Here is a 20,833-nt window from a genome sequence, read left to right as displayed (position 1 = left end):
GCATCCATCAAATGTTCAACGTGTATAGAAACATGTTTAACATTTGTTCGGAAAATGTTTAGCGTGTATCTGAAAATTTGTTTAATATCTATTTAAAATATATTCACCATTTACTCTAAACATGTTCATTGTTCGTGAAAAGTATTTAACTTGTATTTAAAAAATGTTGAATACAGTGAAACTGGGAGTACTGAAAAAACTCATGAATTTGAAAAATAAAAATATTAATGTTTAATGAAATAAAATTTAAAATGAAAGATTGAAAACTAAATTGACGATGAACATTTCACAATTATTGTTTTCAATTTTCATAATATTTATATTTCCTTAAAGTATTTTTGAACATATTATTAACTAAATTGACGAAAATGAAACATGTTTTAGGTAATGTTTTTCCATTTTACACAACACATTTTTATATTGCCAACTGGTGTATGATAGTTCACCGTTGATGTTGCATAGGTTAGAGTATACATAATTTTTCTGAGTATACATTTTTGTCTTTTCTATAAAGATCCAAATGCTATACATAACTAACATTCTGGGTTCCTTTTGGGATTTTTAGTAGTGATTAATATATTAATATTCCTTTTTAGATTTATTCATCTTCTGTGAAGGGTCTTTCATAAACCAGTGCAAACTTTGTGTGGAAGTATTGTAAAATGTATAAGCAGATTAGACAAGTCCCCGCAAATAATCATTATAAGCCCTAATTTCTAGGGTTTCTTTTCATGTTTCTTACTCAATAAAGTTTTCGCCTTCATCGCAAACAGAAAGGCGTTGGTTTTGCATGTTCTGTCCATTTCCTTTGGTGTTTAGGTACAACACACTCCAAATAGTATTTCTACCAGTTTTCTTTAAGAAACTAAAAAGGGCATGGTTTGGATATTTGGTTTGACCATCCACATAAATATCCTCCTCATTTGACTTCATTGGAAATGTTTAACATGCTGACAGAGCTTGAAATCCAATTTTTGGGCAGGGAAGCTTGATGGAAATTGCTATTGGGGTAACATTCCATGACCCAGATTGGGTGGAGAATGCTTATGGGCTGGGCAGGCCACCAAATAGTTGGGCCTCACTTAGTGTGCTGGTTTCTTTAGCATATTAATGGTAACTAGAGGCTAACGCACCGTTCTCTTCACTGGTGGAATGTCATTTTCTCTAGCAGGTTATTGTAGTCGGTTTTTTGTTCTCATTTTATCTGTGTTGGCTTACGTTTTAATTATGTTCTGACGGTGTTTTTTTCATTTGTATACCATGAATCCATGATGGGCTGTCATTAGAGATGATATTTGTTCTGAAAAAAGAATGAAGTCGTTTGATGTATGGCTGTGGTGTCCTTACATGTTTCGCCTCGGCGTCAACCGGTGGTTGTTGTGCGAGCCACTTGGGAGCTCCTTTTTTATATATCGCCTCGGGAGTTCTTATTTCCACAGTGAAACCAGGGATTAGATGCTACAACGTTCACATGGGTTGGGACACGAAGCTCTCGCTCATTAGCTTGACTCCCGGCTCCACTCGCTCGCTCCACTGCTGGCTCATAATAAGCCAGCTACCTTTTTTATTTTTTTAAAGGTTCGCTGAAACCAAAAGATATTCATGGATTTTAGAAAAAAGGATTTTTGAAACTTTGTTAATTAAGAAAACCATGATTTTTAAAAAATATTCATATATTTCAAAATATGTTTGAAATTTAAATTTAACTTAGAAAATTTAAGGCCCCAACGACCCCATAGCCCTCAACGCACCAGGAGGCTTCAAATCTAGGGAGCTTAGTATCTTAATTCAAATCTAGGGTGCTGCATATATGTTTTTTTAGCAAGATCAAATTCAAATTCAAAGAACATCCCAAACAGATTATTCTTAACTACGAGCTCACTCTTCATACAAGGCAAGATGAGACACAAAATCTTATGCCATTGGGTGCATCCATTCTCAGATTGATGTACCTTTGTTGTTGAAAAAGTCTGACGAAATTAAACACATGTGGAGTATCAACTAATTAACGGTTCAGTAGCTTGGAGGTGTCACTTTTCATTTCTTCTTCTTCTTCTTCTTCTTTTTTTTGCGAGTCACTTTTCATTTCTTCATGAATAAGGTAAACTTTCAGTCACTGCAAAAACTGTCAGTTTATTATAATCTAGTATATGCCAGATTCATTGTCTACCCGACAGGGCAAGCTAGGTGGCAATTAAGTTGTCAACTGCTCTCTCACATCCGGTAGCCTCGATCGTACTATTAATTAATTGTGCTTCATTGCCAAGTAAGTGTGACAATTGACCGGTGCTACCTGTGCATTACTTCGTTGCTAGGTAATGTCAAAACCAGATGGTATGCTTCGAACTGCATGCAATGGGTTGACCACTAGTTATCTATAAAAAGCCCACCTTTGGCCTTTGGGTCAAGTATGTACACCACAAAATCCATCATTCCCAAGGATCTCCTTGTCCTTCGTCTTGGCTCCACAACATCACAACTGATACTAGTAAGTAAGAAAATAATGGCTCCGGTGAAGGTGTACGGGCTGCCCATGAACGGAAGCGTGGCGCGCGTTCTGGCATGCCTAGAGGAAGTGGGAGCTGAGTATGAGGTCATGGCCGTCGACCTACACACCGGCGAGCACAAGAGGCTGCCACATCTTGCTCGTAATGTATGTTGCCGTCATGTCCCTCTTTGATTACATACACGCTATGTATCTATCTTCTTGCCTCTTTGATTATATAGTTGTGTTGTTGTAAGGTTAATTAGATGCATCAAGTTACATGGCTCAACACTTCGCGAAAGCTGATAGGGATTTCTTTTCCTTATCTCTGTTGTTCACAGCCCTTCGGCCAGGTCCCCGCCTTCCAGGATGGAGACCTGGTCCTCTTTGGTGAGTAGCTTGCTTGCTTAATTTGTGTGATGTTGTAGTTATAATATGATATACACTATCATTTACTATTGGTTAGCGCCGTGGTTGATGTCTCAATCAAGATAGCTATTTTATCAGATGATGGTAGGTTGTAAAATGCCAAAGTCATGTCTCCTTTTTCAACTAGTTAAGCACATCCTCCAGGTCACTAGGCTAGTATATACTTCAGAAATTTTTCCTAGTTATATTGCTTGATATTTTTATTCTTTTTTATATAAAGATAAGATAATACTTCAAATAACTAGAACATCATGAGTGAAAGGGGGAAGGCCCCGTATTGTGCCACTGAATTATTCCAAATGTGCTATGTTTTAAAAAAAAAGAGATAAGAAATGCCTTGCATTGCAAAGGATTGGCTATGTGGTAATTAAATTTTTTTTGGCCCTTGATGCAAAAAAAATAAGAACGTGAATTCATATAATGTTTTTAGAAAATCAGATCTCTGTAACTAGTTGAATTGTTTGCATGTATAACTAGTTGATTTCTGACAGAATCACGTGCAATCTCAAAGTATATACTCCGGAAAGGATCATCAGATTTACTGAGGGAAAACAACCTCTCTGAGTCCGCAATGGTTGATGTGTGGCTTGACGTCGAATCCCAGAAATTTGACAGCGTCATGCTGCCAATCATCTTTCAAGGTCTCGTCATCCCGGTTTACATGGGTGGGACTAGCGATCTCAAAGTTCTTGAAGAAAACCTAGAGAAACTGAAGGAAATCATGGAAGTCTATGAGGAACGCTTGTCCAAGTACAAGTACTTGGCAGGAGATTTCATTAGCTTAGCGGACATTAGTCATTTCCCAATGGTTCACCTATTGCATGAAACTCCCTATGCGGCGGTGCTTGATGCATATCCACATGTGAAAGCATGGATTGCTGGCGTAATGGATCGGCCTACTGTGAAGAAGGTCATGGGGCTTATGAAGACATTTGGTTGACAAATAACTATATGGTAATTTGTGTGCATTAAAGATGAATGTTGTTGGAACATGATGTGGTTGTGGTTTCAAAATACTATGATTTCAATAAAGGGGACAAAATATGTAATAGATAGTGCCTCTTTGCTCTGAGTTAGTTTAATTGTCATGTATTGGTCATATTTCATTAATTTATAGTGTGTTTATTCTTCCCATTTTCCTATGACTGCATTTTAATTGAAGTGATTTAATCATTAAAATTGTAGCAAAACCGCATTGCTTTAAGTATAGAACGTGTATTTGGTAGGATCTTATAGTTCTAGCTGCCTCTTAACCACCGAGATGTGGGTGATATGTAGAAGCAGAATAGAGAGGCCTTGAAATCATTAATTTGGTCTATATATGGACATAGGTTGTTGAGGAAAAGGTGAAAAAAAAAGCAAAGAAACATTCTAAATTGTTGAGTATCGTGATTATTAGGAAAGTTAGGATAGTGTAGGATATTATTCTACCTTCTCTTGTATACTCTAAGCAGCTCATGTACTCACTATATATACGCCCACAAGGCTCAAGCAATACAACAATGATTTCACCAAATCCCTCTCTCCCTTTTAACATGGTATCAGCCTAACCGATCCAAATCCTAGCCGTCGACCGCCACTTCCACACCGCGCCGCCATAGGGCGGTTGATCTCCATGCTCGCCACCGGGGGCCGCGCCGCCCGTACCTAGGGTTCGTTCGTCGGTCGTGTTGATCGACTGCCCTAGAGAGTCTTTTTCTCGATCCGTTGATTAAGGTTTTCTCTTTCGCCGATCTCGATGTTCTTTTTTGGTTTTCCGATCTAAGATCAGCCTGCGTCGCCCGCCACAGTTCATCTTGCAGATATCTCATCGTCCGTCTCTGAGTATGTGCTTCCGATCGAGCAACAGGGTGCAGTTGCATCGTCCGTTTCATGATTTTCCCAGCGACTGCATCAACCCATGCGCTATCGATGTGTCGCCCTTAGGGTCGTAGTGCCGCGGTCCGCGGTCCACCGCCGTCCTGAGGTCGTCTGTTTCAGGTTGTCTCTGTGGCTGCATCGACCCTCGCGCCGCCGCTTCGTCGCCCCGTCGGGCCGTAGCGAGCGTGGCACGCAGCCCCTGCTGCCGTCCCGTGGTTTCTTCGCGGCTGCACTGACCCGCGCGATGCCGCTGCGTCGCCCTTCGGGCCGTACTGTCGCGGCCCACGGTCGACCGCTACCCCGAGGCCGTCCTCTCCAGGCCATCCCCGTGGCTGCACCGACCCTCGCGTTGCCGTTGCGTCGCCCCATCGGATCATAGCGAGCGTGGCACGCGGTCCCTGCCGCCCTGAGGTCTTCCCCGCCGTCGCCCCGACCTGCGCGCTGCCGCTGCATCGCCCCTTCGGGCCGTAGCGGCGCGGCACGCGGTCCACTTTGCTGTCCACGCGCATTGACCTCTGTGTGGTATGCACCCCGCCACCCTCCTAGGCACGGGAACGCCACCGACCGCGCCGGTCTTCGTCACGCTGTCAGGTTCTTCCTCGCCTACTTCGAGCACCGTCGTCGCGCTTCTGACCTAGCCACCGCTGTCGCCTCCTCAGGTCGCCGCCGCCACTCTTTTTCCCGGTCCACGACGACTAACTCGACACCGGCCACCCCGACTCGACATCGACCACGGCGTCCCTCGCACGGCTACCTCAACCACCGCTACACCACCCTACGCTCTCGGCTACCTCGACAAATGGCATAAAGGGCTACCTTGCTTGAGCAACCTCGTCGGTTGCCACTCCAGCCATAACTTCCGCAATGCGTCGCCCGTTACGACTGTGGGGGGTGTCCGTTGGCTTGCCTTCGGATTCTTTTCCAGTCTCACCGTCTGCGTCGCTACCGTTGTTACTGCGGGGGGATATTAAGTATCGTGATTATTAGGAAAGCTAGGATAGTGTAGGATATTATTCTACCTTCCGTTGTACTTCAAGCAGATCATGTACTCACTATATATATGCCCACGAGGCTCAAGCAATACAACAACGATTCCACCAAATCCCAAATCCCTCTCTCCCTTCTAACATAGAGGATCAGAAGTTCAAGTGCCAACTTAGAAATCTGAACAACCGGCAGGCATATTTTTTCCGCCCTTCATCTTCCATTCCTCCTTTGCCTCGGATTGGCCACTTTGCCTTGAGTTGGAAGCATAGTTCTAAGAGTCAATTTTTTTCAAGAGTATATACTCCATATAGAACCCTATTTGTGGAACATGTGCACATATTTTGACCAAGGTTGTGGCTTTAAGCTTACATCATACTGTCTAGGTAAGGTGAAGTACTACACTATGATAGCAGCCAATATGGGAGGCAGATTCTCATGTCTTCATAATGCTCTACTAAGGTTAATTCGATATTTATTCAACTCGTACTTTCTACAGAAGTATACTTTTGGACTCATAATTTCATGATCCAACACATACCCAAAACCAAGAGAACACAATCAGGTTAGTTAAAAAAACAAGAAGAGAAAACGATTGACAAAAAACAACTCGTTAAAGCAATACGAATCATAGGAAAATTGACAGCATTAATCAAGATAAAATTTGCATTTCAACAAAAAAGATTAAACTTAAGGAGGAGTGCCCTTCAAATAAAAATCAGACATCTTGGCATGCATATTGTATTCTTTAGTAAAAGGCGGAAGAATAGTCCAAATCATCATCTATTTTAGAACAAAGCAAGTGCTCTGCCTTGCAAAAATGTTGTATAAATTAGGCCGAAATTCTTGTCTTTGCACTTGTAGGATCCAACAAAGGAAGCAGGATATACGCAAGTTGCATGCTAACATAATTCGACAATGATCCACTTGGTTCCTTAACTATTAATACATGATGAAGGAGCCCAAGATAATGGGCTAGATGATCAATCATGCATCAGTGTGAGAGATAAAATACCGGCAAGTTGCAACTGGGGATGCCTACATTTACCTACTCAACAACTTTTTTCCAGCAAACTATGATATTGTATGGATTAATAAGTTCATAACTCATACTCCCTCCGTTTCTTTATATAAGGTGCATTTGTTTTTTCAAAAGTCAAACGAGTGCATGTTTAACAGAGTTTTTAGAAAAATATATTAATACCCACAATATAAAATTTACATTATTTGGTCCATCATGAAGTTATTTTCATATTTTATTTATTAGGTATATAGTAGGTGTTGTTATTTTATTATATAATCCTGGTCAAACATTCAAATGGTTGACTTGCATGAAAATTAATACACCTTATATTCTGAAACGGAGGGAGGGAGTACTAGGCATGAAAATGAACAAACAAAAGGGCCTAAAAAGGCAGTTGCATTGTTGTTTGTTTTATCGGTTTTCGTCAATGAAAATCGGGGCCGAGATGTATGGTCCTTATTTTGTAAATAAAAAACCCAGAAGCAAGCTCGCATCAGTAATTACCTTCACCCCTGCTGCATCTTGACGTATTAGTTTGTTAATTCGATTACTTAGACGACTCATGTATCATGAGTCATGCATGACACTAGTTAATGAAGTGGACATGCATGTTAAACAAGTAAAAGGTGCACCACTAACGAATACAAGATCTAGCAGCCAGGTCGATCGACCCACTTGTGCATGCACAAGGAATTAAATTAAAGCCAACACTGATCTAGATGCAGTTGCAGCGCAGGTTCCTTGACGGCCCTTGGTGCCATGAAAGATGCATGATTTACTCATGGTCCTAAAAAAATAGATGCATGATACCTACGACTCCCTCAGTAACAAAGACGTATTTTATGTTTGTATCCCTTAATGCTTCATTTTGAGTCAATAAAATTCATCGTTTATAGAAATAAGTACTTCTGTTCCTAATGTAAATGAACTGCAAAAACGCTCTTACAAAGTTATACGAAGGTTGATGCACTTATTTTGGGACGGAGGGAGTAGCAGATTGACTAGATCATGAATTGAATATATATACAATTTGACGTGCGGACGTAGAGGCATCACAATTCCAATTCCCATAGTGCATGTCAATGATCGACAATGTGCATGCATCTCCAGCCACATGCATGTGAATGATCAGTTGGTGTGCGTTGATCTCGATTGATTTGGACAGTGATCTTTCCTCTTTCGCAGTTTTAATTAATTAGTCGATCGCATCGAGCCAGCGAGCGATCACCACACCATATATATCATCAGTTCACACACCAACTAGCTACAGAGCCAGCCACACATACGCCAACAGCTAATCCCTTCTTCTTCCTTCCCGCGATCGGTGAGCTCTGATCGCCATGGGCAGCGTCGCCGCCGCCGTGCAGGATGACTCCACGTCGCCGTCGGAGCTGGAGGCGGCGTTCCTCGAGCGGTGCGCGGCGTCGGGCGACGCGGCCTACGGCGAGCTGAGGGAGCTGTTGTCCCGCCTCCACGACCCGGCCACGAGGCAGGAGGCCAGGATCTTTCTCACCGGGCTCCGCCGCCGCTCCTGCTCCGACCCCGGCGGCGAGGAAGGATTCTTCCGGCGGTACGGGTTCTGCGTCCGGGAGCTGCTGCTCCACGACTCACGCTGCGGCCTCCCCATCACCACCCTCTCCTCAGGTACACCACCTCCTCTCAAACAAGCATCAAATTACCCACCCATCTCTCTCTCTCTCTCTCTCTCTCCGTCGATCATTCTCAACCACGCATCAAATGATCCGCACATCTCTCTCTCCGCCGATCGATGGATCGATCGATCATTCTCAACTAAGAAGAGAGCTAGCGAGGAATATTTCCTGTCCTTTTTATTTGTGTGTGTAGTATATTTATGTCTGGCCGTATCCATCGATTGATGCAGAGACCGGGGGTTTAACCTCTTTTTCAAAAAAGAGAGTATATTTATGTATGTTCTGTTTTTGCTGTCATTGTCTGATGACGATTAGAGGAAGGCCTAGCGAGGAATATGGATTTTTCTATGCATGTTAACAGCACCTAACCACAGCTTAAGCTAGACGGAGTCAAGTCAACCTCCAAGTCTTTACATTAGAAAACTGAGACTGAGGGTTTCTTTTCTTTTTGAGGAACATTAGAAAACTGAGGTAGCACTATTTTCCACATGATCTACCTACTGTATTTTGGCTTGGTTTACGCCAAAAAAGAGAGGAGAAATACACCATCTTTATCTCTGCAAAAATACAACCACATTGCGATCGACAAGTACACCATCTTTATCTGTTTCTGGTGGATTTTCTGAGAGATTTTGAGAGTGTGGAGATATTTTTTTTGGTGGGGGGGGGGGGGGGGGGGGGGCTTTGTTTTTAAATTTTAGTGGAGGTTGCATTGCAAACGTCTGGTCAATCAAAAAAGATTGGGCCAGGGACAGACAAAGACAGCTGCAGCCCGTCACATTTCTGAGGCCCACGGGAAACCCCAGTTGTCCTGCCAAGCTTGAGCTGACCCCTAAAGAAAAGGACAGCAAAAAGCTTTATTGGATTGTCCACTACAAAGAGCTTTAGTTATGGTGGATACTGAAAAATTGCATAAACTTATTAGAAACAAATCACTGCTAAATAATATCTTTTTCTTAACGAAGAATCAAGTAGACATAAAAATGTTTGACCCACACATATTTCAAAAACCATGTATTTTAGAGCATAAGATGCGCTCCTTAATTATTGTCATATACCTAGCGTGCCAATATTTAGAGGACATACACGTGGAGTAAATGCATTCTAGAATGTCACTATTATTATTTATTAAACATACACGTGGGTAACACTTTAAATTTCATCATTGTGGGGGCAAATATAGCAACATCTGATCTGGACGCGAAATGATTTTATCCACTTTATGCTAGGCTAGGATATACTGTTTGAGAATCAAATTAAAGGAGCATTGTTTCCTCGCAAAAGAATTTAGAAATTAAAAATAAAATAATAATGAATTAAACTACGTCCTGGTCGCTGAAAAAACGAGAGAGAAAACAAATATCCCGAAAGAAAATAGTGATTATTTTTGCAAATAACTAGATAGTGACTTTGAAATTCTTTGTTTGAGTGAATAGATAGTGACTTTGAACTGATATTACAGAATCTTAGTGAAGCTACGTACATTGTGATCGAGCTGTCTTTTTTTTTGAGCTTTTTTCAGAAAATTTCTTTTAGTTTTTATAGGGGAAAATTTTCTTTTAGGTGATGCACTCCACACGAATGGGTCAATCTCAAGATTAGGCCAGCGATTGATACAGACAGGTTCGGCCCATCATATCTTCGTGGCCCACGGCCATGAACTATCATCTACAGTAGCTTCCCACATGGGGAAAAGTGGTATAATTTGTACTACTACTTAATGATTTTTTGCCGTACAAATCTAGAGTGCACACACGTTGGCTTAAAGTTCAACGTCACTGCTACAAAAATGGCTTCTACAAAATGTAAAAAAACGGTTGATGCAAAAAAATGTGAAAAATGGTTGATGAAAAATGTCCATGAGTTAATAAGATGTATTTCACACGTGGAGAACACTCCTAATTAATATATTTTTGGTTTGTGAATGTTGACACCTGGACAATTATATTATTGAATTCGTCAAGGGTGAAAATGAAAAGGAAGAAGCGAACTATAAAATTGCCTGTCTATCCCTCTCTCGGTCAAATTATCCATCTATCTATCTCTCGACCAATCGGTCCTTCTTAACAAACAAGCTATCAACTGAGAAGAATTTCCATCTTTTATTTGTCTATATGTGTTTGTTTTGTCTTTGCTATCATAGTCGGTGACAATGAGAGTCCATGGCCCGGTGATGGAACTTTTTTCTATCCATGCTACTAACAACTAACCAAAACCTTCTAGGCGAGCCAACCTTCAAGTCTTACTTGCAGTTTTTGCGATAAGTACTCATGGTGTGTCACAAAAAAATATAGTTATTTTTCACAAGTAAATTGTTGTCATACGTATTGTGTACCAAGAATAAGAATTTGCATAAACTGGCCTCAAAACATTTCCCTGCTAAATTATATGTATAAAATCTTGTGGAACGTCGACATAATTTGGGCAGCTCTCATTTTCTTCAAAAGAAATCAGATGGATATTCAAGAATTCTATAATTATCAAAATGAAAACGACAATGAAGCACGTGAAATGCACGGTAGTGAACTAGTTGTTTTTTTAGCATAAGGGAGGTTGTTTAATTATTGGTTGTGTAGCCAGCATGCACGTGACTTGCGAAGTTAACGTTATCTACAATGTCACTGCTATACCGAAATCAACACATTGTTGCGTATAATGGGGCCATGTGTTAATTAGGTACGCTTCACATGTGGAAAACACTGTTAGCTTCATTGTTGTGGGGATAAATATGACGACATATGATGTAGAAGACAAATGATATTATCCACATAAGTGAGTTGTCAATTGTCATACATGTGGCTTACCAAGTTAATGCATGCTAACATGTCATTGTTATAGATGGTCTATTCAAGTCAACGCGTTATTGCGTGTAACGGGGCCATGTGTCGACTAGGTACACTTCACACGTGAAAAAAAACGCCATTAATTTTGATTGTCAAATATAGCAACATACACTCAATAATTCTATCCACATACATGGTTCATCAATAGTCATGCATCAACTCTTGATTACCTTTGGAATCAAGATAAACACATGAGGCAAATCATTCATAATTTTTCTGAGTGAAAGATAACTATTCACATTAAATTTAATCAATTTTCTCAGGGAAAGTTAAATGTGTATGTTAGTTAGTGGTTCATGGCAAGTCAAAGTTGAAATTATTTCTTGCCCCATCTGCTACTCATTTGACAGCAATGGCGGCGAAGACAAGAAAGAAGTCATGAAACTCCCATGCACCGCACATGGGTATTGAAAAATGACGTCATATATACATCTTTACAGCATTTTCGCCATCAGAAACAAAAAGTCATGGATCGAGTTCACGTGGGCGTCCATTTTCTCCATCGAAAAATATAACTCGTGGGAGCAAAAGTCACACACCAATAATACATATACATACCATATGTTAGAAGATCCATATATATAATGATCCACGGAATTCGAGGAAGAAAGTGCGGAATGAAAGATAAGAGAAAGCTATGTAGCACCAACTTTGTGGCTCACCTAACCCACAATCATCATGTGGTTTCAATGTTTTCAAAAGCCATGGCCTCGTCCCCTAAAAAAAAAAAGCCATGGCCTCGTAATAATAATTACAGCAGCATTATTGCGCTAAAAATATCCATAGCCGCATGATAAATTTGAAATTTGAAATAAATATTATTGTAATGTTGAAAAGAAGAAAAAAACCATTTGCAGCATCAGAAAACTCTCGAGCAAAAATGAGTTGCTGCTGGTGTCACAGGATCTCCGAGTAAATAGGAACTGACGGTTGTGCCCTCGTCGTCCACGGCGACGACGTCTAGTCCCTTCGCCCCGCCTCCACGGGCCCCTATATATCCAGCCGGCCTCCTCTCCGCCATTGCTGTCCACCTCATTGACCTCACACCTCACCTCCTGCTCCTCCCACTCCCGCTCGAACCTCGCATCCAGAGCCATCCGGCCCGGTCCGTCGAGGGGAATGGCTGCGGCGGCGGCGGACGTGGAGGCGTTCCTGGCGACGTGCGCGGCGTCGGGCGACGCGGCGTACGGCGCCGCCAAGGCCGTGCTGGAGCGGCTCGACGCGCCGGCCACGCGCGCCGAGGCCAGGCGGCTCCTGGGCGCCGTGCGACGGCGCTTCGCCGCCGGTGGCCCCGCGGCCGGCCTCGAGTGCTTCCGCACCTTCCACTTCCGCATCCACGACGTCGTGCTCGACCCCCACCTCCAAGGTCCCTCCTTTTTCCTCCCCCCACCCGCACAGGAAAAAATATATTGTAAATCTGCCGCCATTGGTGGGTTCGGCGGTCTCGGCGCCGGAATCTCGCGGCCCGGTGGGCAATCACGGCTCGATCCGGTTACCGCCGCCGGAAATCCCAGTTTCTTGGCAAGATATTTTCCCCCTGTTTTTATTATTAGGGTGTGTCTAGGGCACATCTAGATGTGCTCTAGTTATTGCACATCTAAGTGAGTGAATCAAGCATAAAGAGGAAAAGAAAAAAGAAAAAGAAAATATCCACACGAATCTCAACATAAGATCAATGACATAGGACTTAGATGTGCAATACTTATAGCACATCTAGATGTGCTTTAGCAAAACTGTTATTATTATTAGTGACTACTCCTAAGTAGGAGTAGATTGTTGCGCTGCCACCGCTTGCTAAGTGCAGTGCTATCATCAGCAATAGGCTAACAAAAAACAAATAAAGCAAGGATCCAGTTTTGCCAAGAATCCGATTATCCACCCACCCATTGGGGAGGGAGGAGAGGATAACATTATTACATTACTTAAACAGCACACACGACAACGATCTTGTTTGTTTGTTGCCATGCCTATCGGATCCTTTGGGAAACCGTGTAGCCCATGTGGCCACTGGCCACCACTGCCTCATACAGTTGACTGCTGTAAGCTTAGCCTTAGGTGTCCCTGGGAGGATTCGGTCCCCATGCTCTTCATCCGGGGAGCAGCTTGCCTCGGTTAATTTGGACACTCTCCGTTTGTCCCTTTTATCAAGTGGGAAATGCTTTTCTCCATCCGTGCGACGTGTTCCGGTTCAGGATTTGCTGCTGGATAATAATCTTAATGGATTGTGACGTGCCTCCTTGCACAGGGCTTTGATTTGATAGTATATCTCACGGAATCGGCGGTCTGGGAGCCGGAATCTCGTGGTCCAGTGGAAAATTACGGGCTCGATCCGGTTACTGCCGTCAGTAATTTTTGTTCTTGCTGTCAGTAAATTGGTTCGGTGATAAAGCATTTGCCTAGCTCAGTTGATACTACTTATTAAATTGTCATTATTGGCAGCTCAGTGGAGAGTATTATTGTGTTATCGCCATACTAGCAAACACACCGAAGATCTGACTTTGTGTGCCCAGTGACTGAGACACCAATTGGAAGGAAAACGATTACATTATTGATTAAATAACAAGGGCACAACTATGTGTGGATTGTATAGTATATAGCACAAAAGCATCTCGTTTGTTGCGATGTGTATGGGATATTTCAGAATCGGCGTATCCTGTGATTGCGCTGGAGTGCTGACCATGTGGCCGTTGCGTGATGTTGTTCGCTGCTGCAAGCTAGTGTAAAGTGTCCCTGGAAGGATATACTATACATCTATATTTATGTATGTACAATGATTCGGTCCCCATGCTCCTTATCCAGGGAGCAGCTTGTCTCGGTTGCTGAGTAATTTAGGCTGTCCGTGTGGCTCTTTTATCAAATGGGAAATGCCTTTCTTCATCTGTGTGACATGTTTCGGTTCAGGATTTGCTGTTGGACAATCTTAAGTTAATATATCTGATCCTGGGCACCTTTTTGAGAGATTCCTCAATCATTAAGTATATAATATATACGTGTACAATTTAGAAACAGGGAGACATTTTTTAATAGGTCAGAATTCAAATTGAGTCAGACCTAAGAACTACTGGGGAATTGGGGATGGTTAGCTAGTTGCATTCAGATATATGGCTTCAGTTGGACCACATTGGTCTGTTCAACACTTACTAACTTATTGGCTTGTGGAGGTATGATAAAAAGATTAAGGGAAACACATATGAGATTAGAACAGCCTGAGGCATTGGCGAAATGATTCATTTAAAGGAGTATTTTGATGGCCTTACTCCTAGACATTTCTACTGCATGTTAGAATTTAGAAGAGAAAGGTTATCCATTTTTCTATTTATTTGGCAGAACAAACCTGCCCACCACCTCCTATCATAGTAAGAATAAAAACATGACAGTTGAACCTGAGATACTTATTGCCATAACCACTAAAATATAGCATACATACAACATGTCTCTAGTTAATTAATATTGTATATAGATTGACGTAGCCTTTGCACTGGAACAGCTATGATTTTACAAGATTCTCAATTACCTGAAGTCTGGACCTGACACGATTGTTAATGTTTTTGTGTATAAGTTGTCGTCTTTAGTTGGCACACTAGTAAAAGCTTTCCCAGTTCACTATGCATTAACCTATCTATTGTTTGGTTTTCATATCTTGACAAATTTATCAATTGCTTCTAGGGTTCCAACAAAGAAAGAAGCTAACAATGATGGAGATACCCAGCATTTTTATTCCAGAAGATTGGTCATTCACTTTCTATGAGGGTCTCAATCGGCACCCAGATTCCATCTTCAGGGATAAGACAGTGGCAGAGCTGGGATGTGGCAATGGTTGGATATCCATTGCACTTGCAGAGAAGTGGTGCCCTTCGAAGGTTGGTACCTCATGTTCTGTGGATATTTATCGTATCTTCTTTGTTGCAATAGTGGGACCTCTAGCAGTTAGAAAATTACTCAGGTCACTTAATATAAAACTTTAGGCGCGTGCCAGTCTGCTGGTGGTCTAATTTGCTTGGTATACCTGGTAAAATAATACCTGTTGAGCATATTGCTTTCAAACTTTGAGCAAGGCACTACCACTACATATTATTTCTACGATGCTGAACAATCGCTCTCCTTTGAAAGGAAGAAAAACAAGAATGACATGCTCCTTAGTAGTTTGAGCCACACATATAAGTGAATCAAATTAGTTTGCAGTCAGCTTTGAGATTAACTTACTTGAGCATTATTTGTTCTTTTGAAGGTCTATGGTTTGGATATAAACCCAAGAGCTATCAAGATTGCATGGATAAATCTTTACTTGAATGCACTAGACGATGATGGTCTCCCAATCTACGACGCAGAGGGGAAAACATTGCTTGACAGAGTTGAATTCTATGAATCTGATCTTCTTTCTTACTGTAGAGATAACAAGATAGAACTTGATCGCATTGTGGGATGCATACCACAGGTATGGTCAGGTTTTACCAATTTTTTGTGAAAGGGCATTATAGTCGATCAGAACTTAACGAAAATGCCCTTAATGTCTGCCTTTCAGATTCTTAACCCCAATCCAGAGGCGATGTCAAAGATTGTAACTGAAAATTCAAGTGAGGAGTTCTTGTACTCATTGAGCAACTACTGTGCTCTTCAGGTAAGTTGAGATATGTCTTCTATTTAAACTTGAGCCATTCAGTTTACCTGTTACTAAATGGTTACTCATGTCAGAGTCCCCAAATCTATTTATTTTTTCTCAAACAACAAAAGGAAAAGAAAACTTCTAAATTGTATCCCATGCAAGGACTTTTGGATCGATGAAACATATAGTTTTGGAAGTCTACTTAGCAATGTTTGCTCATAATCTGCTTACAAAATATGCGTTTGAGCATTTCTTTTTCCTTCTAAGCATGTGGTCCTACCTTTACATAAGAAAATGAAGTTTTGGTAGAAATAATGTATGCTTTGCTTTGTACTTACGACATGGTTCCACCAGTATAATCAATTTAACTCTAGGTAGTTAGGAACCTAGGATGGAGAGCACTAGCAGTATATAATATATATTGATAGGGGTTAGCAGACCAAATCCTGGGTACTAGGATTACTTGTTTCGGTAGTAATCTGTAATAGAATTCCACCTCAAGTTCCACCTATTGCATAATTTTTGGTCTTACAACCTGTATGGACAAACACGGTCAGCACCCCAGTCTTTCCTATAAAAAATGGCTGATGGAATATGGAAATTATTAGCAGCACTTTTAGCCTGTTAAAATTTTCCTTTCCTAAAAGAATTACAATTCTTATGCCATGATGTTACACTGCATTACTCAAGTCAATATTTGTTACTATGGCTGATTGTACTGTTGTAGCTTCCTATTGTTAATTTTGTTTGTTTGTGAACTTACTGCATCCAGGGCTTTGTTGAGGACCAATTTGGCCTCGGGTTGATTGCTCGTGCTGTTGAAGAAGGGATATCTGTGATAAAGCCTAGTGGTCTTATGGTATTCAACATGGGAGGCCGGCCAGGACAAGGTGTCTGTGAGCGCCTATTTCTACGCCGTGGATTTCGCATCAATAAGCTCTGGCAAACAAAAATTATGCAGGTAATGATGCTTTGACAAACTAATCAGTGTTTTTCATGCAAGCATTATATCCTGGTTAGGAGAAATATGCTCTTCATGTTGCATACAATATTTAGCTGGGCCTAGAATTTTCATCTACTCCTAGCTTACATTTTTATATTACAAGGCCATTTTTTGTCAAGGATCATTACCAACTAGTTGGGTCTTTGCAGGCTGCCGACACAGACATCTCTGCTTTAGTTGAAATTGAGAAAAATAGCCGACATCGATTCGAGTTCTTTATGGATCTTGTTGGGGATCAGCCTGTGTGTGCACGCACAGCATGGGCATACATGAAATCCGGTGGCCGCATTTCACATGCTTTGTCTGTGTATAGCTGTCAACTTCGCCAGCCCAACCAGGTACCTATGCTCTCTGATTACATTTGTTAAAACAATAATATAATGGCAGGAAAAGTACTAATTTGGAGAATTTCAGGTGAAGAAAATATTTGAGTTCCTTAAAGACGGATTCCATGAAGTCAGCAGCTCCCTCGATTTGTCCTTCGATGACGATTCTGTTGCTGATGAAAAAATTCCTTTCCTAGCATACCTAGCTAGTTTCTTGCAAGAGAACACATCTAATCCTTGTGAGCCTCCAGCTGGATGTTTAAATTTCCGGAATCTTGTTGCTGGATTTATGAAGAGTTACCACCACATCCCGTTAACTCCTGACGTAAGACTTGGTGTTTATTCCTGTGCAATTATGTTTGCTTACTAGAAATTCACAAGATCAACCTATTTGGTGCTTCTCACTTATGCTTCATGTGACACTCCTTTTTCTTTGCTGGTGCAACAGAATGTTGTTGTGTTCCCATCCCGTGCTGTTGCTATAGAAAATGCTCTTCGATTGTTCTCACCGGGACTTGCAATTGTTGATGAACACCTAACCAGACACTTGCCCAAGCAATGGTTAACATCTTTAGCAATTGAGGTACTTCAATCAATCCTCCCTTCCTCTTTCTGTGTGTTTGGAACTGTGGAAATACATGTCTGTTCTGTGAAGAAAAAGTTATGCTGACAAGAATTTTGATGTTATTGCCCCTCTTTTAAATTTCAGGAAAGTAACCATGCTAAAGACACAGTAACTGTAATAGAAGCACCACGCCAATCAGATCTGCTGATTGAGTTGATCAGGAAACTGAAGCCTCAGGTTGTTGTTACTGGCATGGCTCAGTTTGAGGCTATCACCAGTGCTGCTTTCGTGAACTTATTAAGCGTAACGAAAGATGTTGGTTCCCGATTATTACTAGATATTTCAGAACATCTGGAATTGTCTAGTCTGCCAAGCTCAAATGGTGTATTGAAATATCTTGCTGGGAAGACCCTGCCTTCACATGCTGCTATATTGTGTGGCTTAGTAAAGAATCAGGTGCGTGTAACTTTACCACAGCGATTAATGTCCATTGATTCACATATTATGTTATATCCATCCGCCTGGAACTGTAATTGAACTTTTTGTGCATTCTTATATTTACTTTAGAAACACTGTTTAAATGTACTCATTTGTGTTTGCTTCATCTTACTTGCAGGTTTATTCTGATCTGGAAGTTGCTTTTGCTATTTCTGAAGATCCAACTGTTTATAAGGCGTTGTCACAGACTATTGAGCTATTGGAAGGACATACTTCTGTGATCAGCCAGCACTATTATGGTTGTCTTTTCCATGAGCTGCTGGCATTTCAAATTGGTGACCGGCATCCACAACAAGAGGTAAACATGGCTTGCCTCTTCCAGTTCTCCATCTCACTCAGTTCTGAGCACAAGATGTCGAATGGCCTGTTTAAGTGGACACTCCCCTCAGCACGGGAAAGCTAGTCCATGAATTTGGATTAGTGCCCTCTTAGCTGGGTACTATGATTACGCCACAATGAGCTCCTCAGTATGTTTGGTTTATGTCTTCATCTTTTCCCTCTAATTTTTCGTTGCTCTTTTTCAGAGAGAACCTGCAGAAGCAATCTCTAAGGAGATGATAGGGTTTTCAAGTTCAGCTATGTCCACCCTAGAAGGAGCTGAGCTTTTCGTTCCTGGTTCCAAGGAATCCGGTGTCATACATATGGATCTGGATCGCAGCTTCTTGCCAGTACCTTCTGCAGTAAACGCCTCCATTTTTGAAAGTTTTGTTCGTCAGAACATCACTGATTCTGAAACCGATGTCCGTTCCAGCATCCAGCAGCTGGTGAAAGATAGCTATGGTTTTGCAGCAGACAGTGGTTCTGAAATTATATACGGGAACACCTGTCTTGCACTCTTCAACAAGCTTGTTCTTTGCTGCATGCAAGAACAGGGCACCTTGCTTTTCCCCTTGGGCACCAACGGGCATTATGTCAACGCAGCAAAGTTTGTGAATGCAACTACCTTGACTATTCCAACAAAGGCAGATTCAGGCTTCAAGATCGAACCAAGTGCCCTAGCCGACACACTAGAGAAGGTGTCTCAGCCGTGGGTCTATATTTCTGGTCCCACAGTTAACCCTACTGGCTTTCTGTACAGTGATGATGATATAGCACAGTTGCTATCTGTCTGTGCGAAATACGGAGCTAGGGTACTGATAGATACCTCCTCCTCTGGTCTGGAGTTCCAAGCCACTGGCTGTAGCCAATGGAATTTGGAAAAATGTCTTTCTCATGTGAAGTCTTCAAAGCCCTCGTTCTCTGTTGTCCTGCTCGGAGAGCTGTCCTTTGAGCTGACCACGGCCGGGCTTGACTTTGGGTTTCTGATCATGAGCGACTCGTTCTTGGTTGACACATTTTACAGTTTCCCAAGCTTGAGTCGACCACACAGCACGTTGAAGTACACTTTCAGGAAACTGTTGGGCCTTAAGAACCAGAAGGATCAGCATTTTTCTGATCTCATCGTTGAGCAGAAGGAGACGCTGAAGAATCGTGCTGATCACCTGATCAAGGTTAGCCTTTTGCGATATTCTGTGCTGTCCTCTCAATTTTCTTCCGCTCATCAGCTCTTCCCCCTTTAGTTTGTACATAAAAAATTGGTAGAAACCTTAGGCTAGTCTGAGTTTCTTGAGTTCTCAGCAGTAAATGCGTCAAACAGTTGGACATACAAAATGTTAAACTGCAACTAGCTTTTTTTTAGAAAAGGAGGATGACCCCCGGCCTCTGCATAAACTGCAACTAGCTAGACACTTACAGTCTTGGACATACTTTTGCAGCTGTAAGAACTGATTTCGCTAGGCATTTCTGACATATTCTTCTCTTGTTTTATTTTCCTGTGATGTGATGAACAGACACTTGAGAGCTGTGGCTGGGACGCCACGGGCTGCCATGGAGGCATCTCGATGCTGGCGAAGCCAACCGCCTACATTGGCAAATCGCTCAAGGTGGACGGCTTCGAGGGCAAGCTCGACGGCCACAACATCAGGGAAGCCCTCCTGAGGTCCACTGGGCTGTGCATAAGCAGCAGCGCCTGGACCGGGGTGCCAGACTACTGCCGGTTCAGCTTCGCTTTGGAGAGTAGCGAGTTCGACCGGGCGATGGAGTGCATCGCCCGGTTCAGGGAGCTGGTCCTGGGAGGCAGTCCTCAGGTGAATGGTAGCAACTAGGATTGTTGGGGTGGGTCAAATGGGTGAAGAAAAACTGTAAAACCTGAAGAGATGAGATGTAACCAACTCTTATCTTTCTTTACCTGTTTGAAATACTTTGTTTCAAATCGAAATGGAATAAAAACACGTAATCTCTGATGTAAATGTATTTGGCTATTGGCTTCTTGTGCTCTGAAGAATGTACTGCATGTTTACTTTTAATCAGAAGATGATTTGTTTTGTACCTTTTTTCTTTCAGCGTAGTGGTGTTGGATATAATTAACCAAAGAAAAAGGAAGACCTGTAGGTACATCTTTTTACTTGTTTGATGAAGAACATAGCAATAGTTTTTGAAAAACTCAAAACAACTTCAGAGTACGACCGTTGTGTTGCAGAGTTAAAAAAGGACCACCGTGTCCCATTTCGATTTTTGATTTA

At 41.9% G+C, this 20,833-nt stretch overlaps 2 protein-coding genes across 3 annotated transcripts; both read left to right on the top strand.

Moving 5' to 3' along the window:
* The first annotated feature begins 2,396 nt into the window (after nucleotides 1–2,396).
* LOC125534690 (glutathione S-transferase 1-like) lies at nucleotides 2,397–4,045 on the top strand. Its single transcript, XM_048697860.1, has 3 exons — nucleotides 2,397–2,653; nucleotides 2,827–2,875; nucleotides 3,406–4,045. Exons 1-3 carry the CDS (start codon nucleotides 2,411–2,413, stop codon nucleotides 3,852–3,854), a joined length of 741 nt encoding a protein of 246 aa, XP_048553817.1. The 5' UTR covers nucleotides 2,397–2,410; the 3' UTR covers nucleotides 3,855–4,045.
* Nucleotides 4,046–8,016: 3,971 nt separating this feature from the next.
* Nucleotides 8,017–20,560, top strand: LOC125542316 (methionine S-methyltransferase). 2 transcript variants are annotated; one of them, XM_048705303.1, is made up of 12 exons: nucleotides 8,017–8,426; nucleotides 14,944–15,137; nucleotides 15,506–15,712; nucleotides 15,800–15,895; nucleotides 16,653–16,841; nucleotides 17,033–17,221; nucleotides 17,298–17,534; nucleotides 17,658–17,792; nucleotides 17,919–18,230; nucleotides 18,391–18,570; nucleotides 18,797–19,762; nucleotides 20,102–20,560. In XM_048705303.1, exons 1-12 carry the CDS (start codon nucleotides 8,123–8,125, stop codon nucleotides 20,414–20,416), a joined length of 3,324 nt encoding a protein of 1,107 aa, XP_048561260.1. In that variant the 5' UTR covers nucleotides 8,017–8,122; the 3' UTR covers nucleotides 20,417–20,560. The 2 variants fall into 2 exon arrangements, with proteins under 2 accessions (XP_048561260.1, XP_048561267.1); XM_048705310.1 differs by lacking the exon at nucleotides 8,017–8,426 and adding an exon at nucleotides 12,276–12,643.
* Nucleotides 20,561–20,833: the final 273 nt, after the last annotated feature.

The sequence above is a fragment of the Triticum urartu genome, chromosome 1 (genome assembly GCF_003073215.2).
Source record: "Triticum urartu cultivar G1812 chromosome 1, Tu2.1, whole genome shotgun sequence".
In the NCBI taxonomy this organism is placed as follows: domain Eukaryota; kingdom Viridiplantae; phylum Streptophyta; class Magnoliopsida; order Poales; family Poaceae; genus Triticum; species Triticum urartu.
The sequence above is the reverse complement of the archived record's forward strand: the minus strand, read 5'-3'. Positions and strand labels throughout refer to the sequence as shown.